At 38.8% G+C, this 15,632-nt stretch overlaps 2 protein-coding genes across 2 annotated transcripts; one reads left to right on the top strand and one right to left on the bottom strand.

The window, feature by feature from the left end:
- The first annotated feature begins 281 nt into the window (after window positions 1-281).
- Window positions 282-7,317, top strand: vma12 (vacuolar ATPase assembly factor VMA12). Its single transcript, XM_086080651.1, has 6 exons — window positions 282-565; window positions 802-875; window positions 1,136-1,225; window positions 4,111-4,153; window positions 5,459-5,571; window positions 5,683-7,317. Exons 1-6 carry the CDS (start codon window positions 382-384, stop codon window positions 5,776-5,778), a joined length of 600 nt encoding a protein of 199 aa, XP_085936777.1. The 5' UTR covers window positions 282-381; the 3' UTR covers window positions 5,779-7,317.
- A 4,757-nt stretch (window positions 7,318-12,074) lies between these two features.
- Window positions 12,075-15,418, bottom strand: sebox (SEBOX homeobox). Its single transcript, XM_086081287.1, has 3 exons — window positions 15,178-15,418; window positions 14,751-14,956; window positions 12,075-13,014 (listed from the first exon to the last, which is right to left on the bottom strand). The coding sequence occupies exons 1-3, from the start codon at window positions 15,311-15,313 to the stop codon at window positions 12,340-12,342; spliced, it is 1,017 nt and encodes a 338-aa protein (XP_085937413.1). The 5' UTR covers window positions 15,314-15,418; the 3' UTR covers window positions 12,075-12,339.
- Window positions 15,419-15,632: the final 214 nt, after the last annotated feature.

Here is a 15,632-nt window from a genome sequence, read left to right as displayed (position 1 = left end):
GACAGGGTTTGTGTGGGGGTTCTGAGTGTATAAAAAAAAGTTTAAAAATATATATATCAAGATTTTAAAACACGGGGAAACTTGAAGGCACCATAAACATTCACGTGGATGAGACGTGGTACCTATGAAATTAATTTGCCAACAAAAATGAACGTTAATTTCGTCCCACATAATCAAATAAAACAACCTACAAAACATTATAAAATGATGCTGTGTACTTGAATGTGTAATTTAAAATTTAGTTTACACAAGTGATCACGTGAGCCTTACGTCATGTGGTCACGGGTTAAAACATGGCTGCTTGCATGGAATTATATTGATCTCTTGGTCCGCTTTCCAACAAAACAGCTGTATCGTTGTTTTTCGTCGTTCGATAAAATTATGGCCTCGGCGTTCGTGATCGGAGATCAGTTCAGAAGCAGGGTGTCAGAACTGTTGGAACAGACGGACTCCTCTCTGCCTGATGAGCTTAGGACGCAACTGGAGGCTCTCTTTGAAAAGGAAGGAAAAATTACGCTGGCCTTTAGTACAGCTAGACAATTGAAAAAGTTCCTTCAGGATAAAGGTAACGTCTTACCAAGCATGTTTTTTTCTTTTATTTTCCCCTCTCTGCAAGCTCCACCCCCTACACAGTTATTTGTTTTAATTTAACAACGCTAGCATATTTTTTAATAAAAGAAAGCACAAAAGTACGTTTCTCCGAAGTGGCGCCCAGGCTTATATTAATGAATGACATAATGTAGATTTCTACTTTTGTATGTATGTGGATTTATTCTTTTATTTGCTCATTTTCCCCACTAGGGCATCCATTCTATTTGCATGACTTGTTGGAGGATAGTTCACTGCACCTGCCGGAGGTTGTGAAGCCCCCCAGAGTAAGTCGATTACAGTTGAACTTGATCAAATTTGAAATGTTAATATTTAACAAAAAATTTAATTCCCTATTTTAATTTTTCAACTGACCCAGTCAGAAAAATTTCCTGAAGTCAGACCGTTTTTTTGGTGTTGCAGCAATAAGTGAATATGTGATGAAATGTTTCAGCATCTACACAAATTATTTGGTGAATGCTGTCTTTAAAGCAAAGAGTGAGCTAACTGAACAGTGATCACAAATGTGATGATTTTGTACTTCCAGAACCCTGAGCTGGTTGCACGCTTGGAAATCATTAAAGCCAGACTAGCAAACGAGGAATACAACAAGATGACTCGTAATGTAAACAATCAGGTAAATAATATTGTGATCATATAAAAGGGGACAGGATTTCTCATTATGCATTTAAAATATTTTACCCTAGCGCAGAGATGGGCAACTGGTGGACCGCATGCGGCCACACTCTGAGTGGGCCTTGGAATAATATATAAAAAATATAATAAAGAAATAAATGCAATTCATACATCAGACATTTTGGAAACAACCATCTAGTGGTCTAGTTTAATCCACCCGTTGAAACTCTGAAATAAGATTTAAAAAATAAATATATATATATATATATATATATATATATATATATATATATATATATATATATATATATATGTGTGTAGGTATATTGTGAAGTTTAAAATGTTAATGTTAAAGCTTTTTCTACATTTTACATGCTCCATCAATGCCGAGATGAGTACAAAGAGCCCTGATTTTTTAACTGTGACTGCGCCTATGAGCTTGTATCTTCCTTTCAGTGGGACAAACACCCCACAGTTTCTTGGGGGTGGGAAAGGGTGGAGGGTGACCATACAAACACTAGATGGCTCATGTGCACTGTGAGCCAATGCAAAGCAACCCATCACAGGGCAGCCGTTTTGGGACAGGACTGATCAAGTACTCATAAAGGCCTAGATACACCAATCCGACTTCGGCCAAATGTGACCGACGCCGACCGTGGCGTTGGCCCAGACGTCGACAAGTCGTGTAGAAAAATTACGTAAATACACACCTCACAACACCGACTATTACGAACCTTCAACACATGCACGAGAAGTAATTTCCCTCCGTACCATCGGCGGCGGTAGTCATCATTCCTAAAGGCAACTGGCAACCTGTTTACGGCGGCGGGATATAAAAACGTAAACAACTCATACCAGTGTTGACCGCGGCGGCCATCTAGGGAAGCAAATACGGGCGCTGGAACAAGCTTCGTCCCCTTCTCGTTCCTGAACGCATGGCTGTACTCCGTTGTGGCGTATCCTGTACCCTGTCGACTCCTGGCTGCTACCGATCGTTCGTTCACCCGAAAAGCTTTGGTCGTGCTGCCCTCCGTGTTCTGGACGCGGTGCCGACCTCCAGCTTCTGAAGGAGCTTCCTCGAGACCGCCGGACGGAAGGGCCATGCACCACTGCTGCTCCCACAAGGATTGCGCTGTTAAATGCGCGGTCATTGACAAACAAAACGTTTATTTCGAGGCACTTTTTCCTTTCCAACAACTTGGATTTCCTCTACCTGACGGAGACCTGGACTGTCGCTGGTGAGTCCACCACTATGATTGAATTTGGCTGTGCTTACTTGGACGCTCCAAGGACGTCGGGCCGAGGTGGAGGAACGGCGACTATTTAAAAAAACAAAATTAAATGTAAACGATGTCTATTTACCACATCGATCACAGCTTTGAAGCCACCTTCTTTGAAGTCGGCCAAACTGTCACTGTGCTGTACTGTGTCATTTACCGACCTCCAAAATACAATAAGGACTTTTTAAACGACTTTGCAAATCTTCTTGCCAAATTTATGTTGAAATATGATCATATCCTCTTCATGGGGGACTTTAATATTCAAGTGTGCTGTCCTGAAAAACCATAAAGTTGAGTTGAGTTTAGTACTGTTTATCCGCGCTGTCACTTGCTCTTCTTGCCCCGTGCGCTGATTCGCTAGCTAACAGCCAATCACAGTGATCAAATTCCCTTAACGCTGATTCCACATGTCGAATTTGCTGGAAACGCTCCCCCGACGTATTCCAACGGAGGAGGCGGGATTTCAGACTTCCGGGTTTTCACCCATCAACTTTGTTTCCGGTTTGCGACGTGTGGGCCGCGTCCCAGTACTTGTGCCTTTGTGCCCCTCGGTTGCGCGTTCCCGTCGACAGGTGCGAGGCTGCGAGTGTGTCGTGTCTGTCTCAGTGTCCGAAGCATTTCAGATAGCCGAGACGATTGTGGGGTGCAGGGGTGGGGGTGTGAGTGTTGGAACTCGGCCAGCAGTGGCCGGAAACGACGCTGATGTGTAAAACCCGGAAGTCGGAAGTCCGTGGCATCTACCCCACTCGATCCCACTTCACGACCAGTAATTTATACACTGATCAGACGGCGCATGCCTCGGCCCAACGCTGTCCGACTCCCGACGTCGGATTGGTGTATCTAGGCCTTAACATTACAGTCAATGGAGCACGGACTTTGAAATAGTTGCTGATTGCTCAACTCTCCCAAATTCTCAACCGGTTTTCATTTGTGTTTTTAGTTATGTTACAAGAGATGACACAAACAACTATATCGTGTTTGTTTGTTTGTTTTTTTAAATCTGCAATTACAAAATTCAGCCTGAATTATAGCCATGTTAGTAAGGATTGTAATAAATCAGTTTGTTAATCCGTCAAGAATTCAGTGAGTTATGAGTATTTAAGTGCGTAAATCATCCACCTTACCACTGACTACAGCACAGTGCACCCGAGTAGCCTCGTCTTAAGATGACCAACCAGTGACAAAACTGCCGACTCCGCCTTGAGACATCTAGTGTTTATATCTATGAGGGTGACGTCATTTTGGTCGGTGCGGACATGTAGTGTTGTGTTAGCGAGCGTACAGCACAATTGGGATGGAAACAGAAAAAAACAACTCGAGCACAGCCCAAATTCCAACTCGGACTCAGAGTTTATTTGAGCGCACGTGCACCATGCACGGGCTTGACACAGAGGCTGCAGTTATACTTTAGGCCAGACGTGGCAGTCAGGAGTAATAAAAAGTGAAACATTCCACAATGCACCTTTCAATGTAAATTAAATTACCTTTACTACCTATTTCTTAAGCTTTTGCCCCCCACTCCCCAATTATTTTGCACCTAGAACCCCCAAACCCATGTCATCACTGTAAACTCATGCCTAATGATTATGTTTCTACTCCTGTGCAGGAAATGAACCGCAATGGAACACTGGCAGATTTTGGACAGCAAGGTTAGTGTGTTGTACAGTTCACATCACTTCAGGGGACATATTATGCAAAAATTCTCTTTGTAATTGCTTGGGGAAGGTCTCAGTTTCCGAGCGGTTCCTGTTGTATGGTGTATTGAGTTTACAAATGGTATAATATGGAATATATAATACAATTATGTAGTTTATGCAACTACATAAGAATATATCATCATGTGGCCCAAGAAGGGTACCGGCCCATTTCATGTTGTTTCAATGTTTTACATTTATGGAATAGAAACAAGGGTTGTTGAAAGCATGCCACAGAACATGCTATTAAGCAGAGGTGGGCATCGTTAAAGTAGCACTAAGGAACCTTTCAACCATAATCAAATATTTTCACAACTCTTCTGATGAAACATCAGCTTAAAACTAGTCGAATGGTACCTTTGCCATGGCTTGAGGAGGTCTGTATAAATTTTTCTGGCACTAAGCAACTTTGAGGAGGATGGCAGGAACACTGCCACACAAAAAACTACACGTGCTGACTGCTTTATGGCATACGTCACTTCCCTCTTTACGAAGTCGTTACAAACAAGTCGATTTGGACGTCTACGCACGATTACTGCTTTCATGGCAGAAGCTGCAAAACAACTGACAAGTTTTGTCTGAGGAGACAAAAAAGAAAAAGGGAAGCTACCCTGACAAAAGGACAGTCAATGATCTGCTGGCATGAGCTCAAAAACGACGCAATGCGCTTGTCCTCATGGGAAATGTGGTCTTCCTTCAGGCATAACATTACCGCTTTTGTCCATATGGCGCCGTCATAATCAACGTAAACGGAAAGTTTCTTAGTGTTGCTTTAATAGAGGTGGGCAATAATCAATCGTTAGTCAACTGCCGTTAGTATTTCAAGCCAGCCCAGTCAGTCTGCGACAGCCAATCAGCGTCAAGAATTTCCTTGATGGTAGTACGAATAGGTGTTGTATACCTTTCGGTCCCACAGACTGCAATGACATTGTCCCGTTTTGTTTTTGTTTTTCCACCAATCACCACACTGTGTGTCTTTGTTTTTATTTTATTTGTCTTATAAGTTATTTATTTGTCCATGTGCCTGCTTGCGTGTGATGTCGAAAGTACGTTCTCGACGTCGATTTGCTGTCGCCAACGAGGGACGGACTGAGCCCAGAGCCCATGTGCGCCAGCCCGAAATGATGCCCACCTCTGCTATTAAGGCATCTGGTCATGTTTTAAATAGTGAAACAAATGTTTGAATATGTCCCCTTTGTCTGTGTCATATAATGATACATTATGAACAGTACACATTTTTCTGTTTTCTTTTTTCTGAAGTGCGATCAGCCAAAGCTGTGGTTGTGACTGTTTTCAACTTCCTGGTGACAGTAGTTGCTACGTTTGCCTGCTCCTATATGGGCAGTCAGTACCTATTCACAGAAACCACAGCGGTAAGATTTTGTCTTGTTCTGTATTAATCTGCTACTGCAAACTATGACTTTTTTTTTTTTTCTGTAATAAAAAAAAAGGCCTGTTAATTCTGACCTATTTTTTGTTCCCAGCGAGTGATATCTGCTGTTATCGCAACATCTGTAGTCGGGCTAGCTGAGCTGTACGTTCTGGTCCGGACCATGGAGGGGGAACTCGGGGAACCCTAGCAGTAACAAACAAGGGAACTACACCAAAGTCAGCAAAGAAAAGCTCTATTTAACAGCAGCCTTCTAATAAGGTCATACTGTATAAGCATTGTTGGCGCTCACAGAGCATTCACATTTAAACATTTCACTTTCTTTGGAAGTTTTTTTTAGATTGAATTGAAAAGTGGACCAAAACGATCAGAATTTCTAAATGGAATAAAAGGAGCAGTAATGGTTATTGCTTTTTGGTCCAGTGTTTTACGAGAAATAAAGCCATACAAAACTATAAATGCCTATAATTGCTGAAACCATGAATATACCACAATGTCATGCCATGTCAAACCCATTATACTTCCAAATAAATGACTGACAGATGATTTAGCTTTTCACTAGCAACTCAGCAGACCATCATTATACACACGTGGCGATGACTCTCCATAACTTCTGCTAACAGCCCCAGCTAAATTTAGCTTCTCCCTCATATACAAAGTCCTTCACTCAAGATGTATCTATTTGACATACTTTCTTGACACCAATTACTACTTAGCTATTAGCCAGGGCTAATATAGCGCCATCTTAAAAATCTATTTAAAAACAAAAATCAAAACGAGAACAAATATTAAGCAAAGGCGTTTCTATTATGAGTGTAAATTTGTGAAACAATTTTGGAATTAACCTGAAAAGGTGTGAATCACAGGCTGTGTTTAAAAAAACAACAAAGTACAACAAAAATATTTAAATCCGGTATAAGTCAGTACAAATGTAGAAAATAGACTGCAATGAAAAATGTCTGTGTGAGCCTTTGTGCTGATTTATACATCTGTAAACGTGTTGTCTTATGAACTCAATGCACAATGCTGTTGGCATTTGTATGCATGTATAAGTGCAGTTGTTTATACTGTATGTGCAAGTTTGTTTGTTTGTTGTTCCGATAAGGGGTAGGACTATAAGTTTGTTACTTCTTCCTACTCCCTTTTCAACATGTAAACTGTGGATAATGACTATGTATGAAATAAAAAATGTTTTTTTTTAAACGCTCTTTTCTTTTTTACATCTTTTTACTGTACAATATTTCTGTTACTGGTTTATATGTTCGATAAACAAACAGAAAAAAAATAGCATCTTGTAGCCGTTACCTGTATTACCAAAAGAGCACAATAACCACAATTTGATTCTGCCTTTATATCTCCCATCCAAGTCTCCTTTATAATCAAGAAGTGAATTCAGGAATAGTGAATCGCGAAAAGCTGGCGTTCACTCACTGTACACTGTACAGCAGGCATTTTATAGATATTGTCCTGTACAGTCTCTATAAAATGTCTGCTCTGTTTAATGCCTTCTGTAGTGATTTTACACCAGCTGTGATTATTTAATGCTCCTTTTATACATCATGTTGTACTTACTGTGATTCATTTTCAAATTACATTTTCTTTTCTTTTTTTACTACTAACTTATTTATTATCTCCATCTTTTCACAGAAGCCAAAATATTTGACTTTAATGAATACATCAAAATAAAATGATTTTCATTTTCATATTAATAAAACCATACATACTTGTATCTGTTTTGTTGTTGTTTTGCCATTGTTTTGTTTTACAATTTGCTGGTTATTTATCAATCTTACCTTTTAAAGTGTCAGTAATTACAAAATGTGTTGAATGATGGTGATAGCAGTTGATTGAGTTGCTTCAGAAAAAAAAACAGGTTATCTCCATACTAGTGTTAATTTTAGCCGCCATTTTTAAATGTAGTCTCAGTTTTAGTCCAATTTCAGTCACGCTTGTTCGTTTTTATCACAGTTAGCCAACCTCATCCCGTTTTTATTTAGTCCATTTTTACCCGACTCTAAATGTAGCATTTTAATCCAAGAAAACATAATTTTATTGGTCTAGTTTTAGTCAACAAAAACTGTCAATGTTTTAGTCTAGTTTTAGTCAGGACAAAAATTTTACCCCTGTATATATTTTTTGTCAGCAGTTTATGTTGAACGTTTCTGATCTAAAGCTATTTCGGATCTAAACTATAATCATATAATTTCTCTCATCTTTTTGATGAAAAGCAACTTAACACACAATTACACTGGCTACTATGGCTCCATGCAATGAACCAGTAAGTTAGCCAGCATTAGGTAGCGGTCACATTAGCAGTATTGTTGGAACGTTGTAGCCGTTGGATTAATGTTAAATTATTATAATATATAATACAATATAATTTCCTCTTTTTTTTCTCTCTTTTTTTTTACCTTCACCGTGAATCCACCGCCTGTCTGTTCCATGTTTTTCTGCATGTTGCACTTGCTAGCTGCAGATTTGAAAGGGGGTGTCACTGTGTATCACATGACAGTGCCACAGTTGTGACGGATTAGCAGAGAAAAGATTTTACAAATGTACATATAACTTTCGTCTCGTTTTTGTTCATGAACTAAAATATCCATAGATTTTAGTCCAGTTTTTATGAAGTGAAGTACATTTTTGTCTCGTCTTCATTAGTCGATGAAAATGAATCCTGATTTAGACCTAGTTATTGTTTATAAAGAGGGTTTTAGTCTAGTCTAGTTTTAGTCCGGTGAAAAATGTGTGTTGAGACCCATTACCGATGTCATATTCTATTAGGTAAGATCATTTTTATTACTGTATGTTCCATTTGTTACAAGTATCTTGCAACCAAAGCATGTTTATTTCGTCAGCTCTATTAATTTTTTCCCCGGTAAGGGCCGTATAAAGTTACACAGTACAATGAAAACATTTCTCAAGCTATTGCTGTTGGCTACATCTGTTAATCACGCAATAAATAGTAAAACTAATCATACAAAAATCCTTGAACCACCACTGCCAGTGACTAGTGAGGTTGGTGGGTCAGGAAAAAATAAGCAACAACCTTTGAGAACCAGACCAAAATAGTTATGTGCACGTCTGACCTTGTGCATTTTTAACCAGGTTCCCCCATGTCAAAGATATTCACACAAATCTATGTTTATTTTCACCCTTCTCAAATATTTAAACTGGTTGACAAGCTGTCGGTGCATGTTTCATGTCAGATGTCACAAACAACACGTACAAAAAGATTACTGTCCATGATCAACAATTTAAAAACAGTTCAAACAAGACTCAGATGATCAGTCTTCTCTGATCCCTTCTAGATATATATATATATATATATATTTATTTATTTATTTGTTGCCATATTTTTATGACGGTGTCCTCTTGTTTGGTTCTATCACATAAATGGGAGGATTAAAAGATGTAACTACATCTGGAGGGGAAAAAGAATTTTCCTGAATTCTGAGATTTGACACCCGGATTAAAGGTTTATTGAAAGATTATTTGGTATTAAAGATGATTGTGATATGCGGAGATCACTGTCCACTGCACGACTGTCTTGTCCGTCCGTCATATTCGTGTATGTATTATACTTCTCATGTAATATTTCAAAACTTAAATCCAAGCATAATTACAGGACCTGTAAGCTGATAGACCCCAAAGCTTTGGCTTTAATTTTCATTAGTTTATTCCGCCTGCCTACTGTATTATAACCCTCATGATACTTACAGAGTAGAGAGATTTAGAAAACAACTATTTCTTTTATGGTATCCCTGCTCAAGGAATGATTTTAATCAGAATGTTTTGAAATATTTCTCAGAGGGCTGTAATATATAGTTACACGGCACAGTTCATCTTAGATCATAATAACAAGAGTTGACTGCTGTGAAAACAATATACTGTATAGCTTTGATTCCACAGTGGAGAAAAGCAGGTTTACCGTGAAAGTGTTGTGTTTATGGGCTACCTTCTCAATTAGTTTTCTATTTAGGGCATACAATTAAAATAATGTAATAATAATAATATTAATAAAACATTTTCATCTTGCAATGAAGATTACAATACCTATTATAGGTATATTCATATGCTGCAGCTTTCATTGCACAATAGGACACACAGACACACACACATGCACATTAGCTGTTTGATAAAACTGATGACACTAAATAATAATGCAATCACATAAAGACATGTAAGTTATAGACTAAGTCGCGCTTCCTGAGAAGGAGGGGCTGGCACTGATTTATAACTCATTATCTCATAAGGAAGGGGTCGCCTGACTTCCTGATTCCACAGGAGACAGACATAGTGGCTACAGTACACGACCCAGCGCTGCTGTTTCTGCTCGACCATAGTTTTTCTATTTCATATTTGTTATATTAACTATATTCAAAGACAAGTTGAGTGTATCAGAATTTCATTTGGATGCAATATCACCTATAAAGATGACAAGAACCGAGGTGTAGGAATTCCAGCGCTGCTGACTTTCATATCTTTTTTTTCTTGCTAAAGAATTCAATTGAATTGAAAACATGCTAATGACCCTGTTAAAGCAACACTATGGAACTTTCAGTTTACGTTGATTATGGCGCCGCCCTATGGACAAAGTCGGTAACGTTATGCCTGAAGGAAGACCACGTTTTTCATGAGGACAAGCGCATTGTCATTTTTGAGCTGACGACATTCAAATTGACTTCCGTCTTTGTAACAAATGAGTAAAGGTGGAAGTGACGTATGCCATAAAGCAGTCAGCACATTTGTAGTTTTTTGTGCGGCAGTGTTCCTACCATCCTCCTCAAAAATGTTTAGTGTCAGTAAAATTGATACAGACCCCCTCAGGCCATGGCAAAGGTACCATTCAACTAGTTTTAAGTCTTGTAAGTCGATGTTTCATCAGAAGAGTTATGAAAACATTTTATTAAGGTTGAAAAGTTCCTTAGTGCTACTTTAAGTTAATTTCATGATTTGTTACTAAATAAAATATGTTGGAAGATAAGTGTTGAAAACGTGCACAGACAGAACAATTTAATACTGAATACTTTTGAGAGAAATTTACAATGGCGTATTAGGGCCACGACTAAATATATATTTTTAGAGGGATTACAATAAAAAAAAAAAAAAAAAATTATTAAATTGACGAGTTTTCGCAAATTTGCCACTTAATAAAGTGGTAAATTTGTCACTTTATAAATTGGCAAATTTGCGAAAACTCGTCCCCATCCTGCCTTTTCATTTTACAAATAGTGTCCCTTTAAACACCAACGAATCCTCACAATAAACTATAGCTCCGCTACGTGTATTTCTCGTAAGTTTTTGAGTTTTTTTGGCGCAAATCTGCCACTTTATAAAGTGGCAAATTTACAAGTTCGGAATATTGACCCTGCCCTCTAATCATTTTTTTTATACGTGGTCCAAATACACTGTCGTAGAAATCCTTTGCAACTTCTCAACTGTGCAGATTTTTGGGATGTAGTTAAAACAGGGCCCAGTGACGCACTTTGGCCCCTATCCTTCCCACACTATATAAGCACTGAGCGCCATCACGGCTCACCTGTTTTCTGAGTTTGGTCATGTGACATTTGCAAGCTGATCTCTTAGACTCTTCCATTTAAAAAGAATATGAGGAGCCACTTTGATTACACATGATTGATGTCGGCTGTGTTTACTCACACAGCGGCGCAGACCTAACTCTTTTACCTATGTCATTTTATGCTCATTTGCAAATTAAACAAAACCTGCTTTAACCCGCATCCACGCAGATATACACGGATTTATGGCGGCCATGAAAATAAAACCCCTTGGAGTTCAAACCAACATATGAGAAGTCAGTTTGTCATGAGACTTCAGCTCTGTACTCATCTGAATGATTAACTCAACTAAAGTTCTAATGTTGAATGTTTTACCTTTTCTTTGTCTTTTTTGTGATGCCATCAGAATGGGAAGGCAATGCATGACAACCATCCAACTTGTAGCTACAGTGGCATACAGTAGTTACTTTTTTGTTTGTTTGCTTAGTACACTATGAGTTATGTAATTATATCAAATAGACACATTGATTTTACAAGGCAAAAGTAAATGTAAATGGTAACAGTATCACTCTAACACCCTCTTTATGTGGCCATTAGACACTGTGAAAGGATGAGTTGATTTACTTTTCTTGTACTGTATTTAGTTCTATTTCATCCCTCTCCGACCGCCAGGGGCGGTGCTTAACAGCAGAGGAGTACTATTAAGCACTGCCTCTGGCGGTCGTTCGGGGCTCATAGATATGTTACAGCTCCTTTTATGCTGCAGATATCTTTTCTGTATGTGAGTATAGTAATTTACAGTACAGTGATTAAATGTTCCTCAAAACATCATCACATTGGTTTGAATTCATTAAATTTTATTTCCTGGGAGAGCTTGAAAGTCACCCAATGTCACTTGATGGATTGCATTAAATTTTGCAGGTTGCACAGTAATATGATGAAGTACTTTTGTTGAATTTGCCGTCATTTATTGCACACTTTAAAGTTCATCAAGTTGAGTATTAGTACAATTTTAACTGATGACATGACATTTGGTATAAATAAATAAATAAATAAATATACATTTCTGAGGAAATGAAATCAAACTACATTTAAATAATTCATGCATTAACACTAGAGCAGAGCAAGAACATCATACATTATTTCAGATGTCATTTCAGTTTGATGAAACAAGTGGAGTTTTTAGACACATAAGACATAATAGGGAAATTAAATGATTTTTACAGTACACTTAATCAGAACTCCAGGAAATTGGTGACAATAGCAGCATTGTAGATCAAGTCTGAGATGTAACCCATAGAAGTCTGTGGTCCCATTTGTGCGTGATGATGATGATGATGATGTCCTTGTCCCTGAGTTACCTCCCAGTACGCAGACTGAGAGTGAGAAGGAACGACTTGGTCGACAGAAACGTGGCCTCCGGCTCCGCCCCCGTATATAGCCTGATGAGCGCCAGACTGAACCAGGCTCTGGGCTTTGAAGTTCCTGAGGGCCTGGTAGGAGTGGTTGGACGCAGAGTGGTGGGGTTGCCTGTTGATGGGGTGTGAAAACGAACCAGGAAGAAAAGTCGGGAGGGTCGCTCCCAGTTGCTGCCGCTGATGACGTTCCTCCTCCCAGAGATGAGCCTCCGAACGTTTTGGGGAGCCACGGGGGGGCTGCGAGTGGAGTGATGAGGTGGATGGTGTCTGGTTGCCGTAAAGTTGGATCCAGTCAGAGTAGAATTGTGGGATGTCGTCACAGGGCTGGTTTTGCTCCGGTCGGAATATGTCTGCCAAGGTGGCTGGGGAAGGGAAAGCCGAGGTCACCAGCCCAGAAGGTTCTGCGAGCCCCCGACTTGTCCCAGCATGTTTGCTGGACTTGGGCAGTCTTCCAGTCTTGATACTTCGGGCTCTTCGGTTTTGAAACCACACCTGTGGAAGATTTCTATTTTCAGTCTCAACTCGATTTCATAACAATAAGTATGTAGGCTTTTATCAAGGCAAGGCAGCTTGCTAAGTAAGTACATCTGGGACTTTTACTTTGCTAAGTAAATCTGTGTCGTCTGCGTAATAGGCAACATTACTGTTGTGAATGACTTGATCCAGTGGAAGCATGTACAGGCTAAATTTAAGTGGTCCAAGAATCGAGCCCTGGGGGACTCCGCATGTCATGGGGGTCACCGCTCTAATGTATGATCAATCACCAATGGAAACTACATGAAAAATAAACAGACATACAATGGAAGAACCTGCTTTGTGCTGTACAAAAATGTCACAAATAGATTTGTTGTTTTGGCACCATTATGATGATGCAGGTAGTAACAATGAGCAGAACGCAGACCGTCACGAAGGCAAAATAATAAGACAAAATGTGTAATGTACTTTCACGTCACTTATCAGGTACACCAGCAGCATCTTGTATAGGGGTCAGCAACCTTTTCGGGTCAAAAGAGCCGTCTTAGGCCAAATAATTTGAAGATTGTAATGAAGTAAACAGTGGGTAGGGTTTGTCTAATGTACAGAGGGCCCCAATTAGAGCTGCACCACAACACAAAAATATGAAAGCAGCATGAATTACATAGAGATTCATTTTCTTCTACCTTTCGTCTTCCATTTTTGGATTTTTTGGGGTGGTAATTTTCCATACTTTGTTTTTCATAAATTTTTAGACTTTTCTGCCGTTCTGTCAAGTTTCTGGCAATTTCCTGGACATATTATGGTAATTTTCTACCTCTCTTCTTTCTTTCTTTTTTAATGACATTTTATATATCTTTTTGACATTATTTTTTCTAACTTTTTTTGCTACCAATTTTCTGACCTTTTTGGCAATTTTGTGGACATTTTATGATATTTTTTGGGATTTCTTCTTTTGTTTTTTGACATTTTATAGTTACTTTTAAAAAATGTTATTTTCTGGCCTTTTTTTTTTTTAAATCATTGTTACTTTTTTGGGCAATTCTAAAGACATTTAGTGGTAATTTTGAGGATTTATTTTTAGTTTTTTTTGTGTGGACATTATATGGTTACTTTTTGAACATTTTCTTTTCTGCCTTTTTAAATCAATCTCTGACCCTTTTGGCAATTTCATGGACATTTTATGGTATTCTTTTTACTTTTCCTCTTCCTTTTTGGACATTGTATGGTCACATTTTTGACATTTTTAGGTTATTTTAAAACTTTTTTAATCTACCTTTAGTCTCTCTTTTACTGACAATTAAAAATTTTGGACTGTGAATTTTTGTGAATTTTTAATTATTCTTTTTTATTTTTTTTCTCAAAATCATGAATTAATTTAAAGAATATTATATCTAAAAAAAAAAATGTCAATAAAAAATAATTTCTTCTTTTTTTGTTTTGTTTTTCTTTTTGAGATCCACTAGGATAGAGGGACCAAAGAGCCACAAGTGGCTCCAGTGTCGCAAGTTACAAACCCCTGATCTAGTAATATAATATATAATGTAATAAAGCGCCATCAAAAATTCCTCTTTTACAAACACGATTTTCTCTTTTGATTGCATAATTGTAGCTTTAAGTGTAGCGATATGTAGTCGTATGCAAGTTTTTTTCAATATTGTGCTGTCTTTAGACAACTCAGGTGTACCTAATGTTGTGGCCAGCCAGTTGAAGTCAGTCCTTTATGACAAGAGACCCCTGTTGAGCTCACCCACCTGTATCTTGCTCTCGGGCAGGTGTGTGCGCGTGGCCAGCCTCTCCCTGAGGGTGATGTCGGGGTAAGGAGTGACAGCAAAGGCTTGCTCCAGCTCGGACAGCTGAGCTCGGCTGAAGATGGTCCGTTTCCTCTTTCTCGGACCCTCGCTCAGACAGGCTCCTCGATCCGGTTCTGTGGCGGACGGGGCACTCTCATTGTGAACGTCTTCAGCAAAAGGGAAAAGAAGTTTGTCAATCAATTGTAATTATTTATGATAGTTCTATGCCTTACGTAGGATTTAGAAGTATATTTTTTCCCCAGTATGTTCTTACATTTTAACTGATGGTCTTCAATATGTACAGTATGGGATGATAAGAATTGAAATGATACCCCTCCAATAATTCTGAAAACATACCAATTCATTTGCAGATGTTGTTTTGGCTTACCTTTACTATGTTCGTGCTCCCCAAATAACCCTGTCAAATCCACCACATCAGCCTGCTGGTTCTGCTTTACTAATGAGAAATCCACATCCGTGAACAAAGCCATTGTCACCCACTGATTCTTTGACAGTTGATGCATGATTAGAGGATGGGGGACCACCTCTTATACCCACAGAGACCTCCCCCGCAACCCCCGCCACGCACACACACACGCAGACACACACACACACGCACATGCACCCCCCCACACGCACACACAGGAAATCCAGGTATTAAAACACCACTCACTTTAATCTCAAGTTACTGAGAATCAAATCATGCTGTCTTGCAAGTTCCATAATAGATTGACAATACTGTATTAACAATCAAGATTGTAAGATTGTTTTTTCTCATAAACAATTTTTACTTAATTATTTAATTGATTTAATTAATCGATTTTTAACCCTAACCCAAAAATA

This window comes from Leptonotus elevatus, chromosome 7 (genome assembly GCF_054856555.1).
Source record: "Leptonotus elevatus isolate MCC_2025b chromosome 7, RoL_Lele_1.0, whole genome shotgun sequence".
NCBI lineage: Eukaryota > Metazoa > Chordata > Actinopteri > Syngnathiformes > Syngnathidae > Leptonotus > Leptonotus elevatus.
This window is presented reverse-complemented; position numbering and strand designations above follow the sequence as displayed.

Bases quoted from the DNA above. Each gene is read 5' to 3' on its own strand.
- vma12 (XM_086080651.1), top strand. From the start codon at position 382: ATGGCCTCGGCGTTCGTGATCGGAGATCAGTTCAGAAGCAGGGTGTCA. The intron at 1,226-4,110 runs GTAAATAATATT...ACTCCTGTGCAG, and splicing joins CTCGTAATGTAAACAATCAG to GAAATGAACCGCAATGGAAC. The intron at 4,154-5,458 runs GTTAGTGTGTTG...TTTTTTCTGAAG, and splicing joins GGCAGATTTTGGACAGCAAG to TGCGATCAGCCAAAGCTGTG.
- sebox (XM_086081287.1), bottom strand. From the start codon at position 15,313: ATGCATCAACTGTCAAAGAATCAGTGGGTGACAATGGCTTTGTTCACG. The intron at 14,957-15,177 runs GTAAGCCAAAAC...CTTTTGCTGAAG, and splicing joins GGAGCACGAACATAGTAAAG to ACGTTCACAATGAGAGTGCC. The intron at 13,015-14,750 runs GTGGGTGAGCTC...AATCTTCCACAG, and splicing joins TGCCCGAGAGCAAGATACAG to GTGTGGTTTCAAAACCGAAG.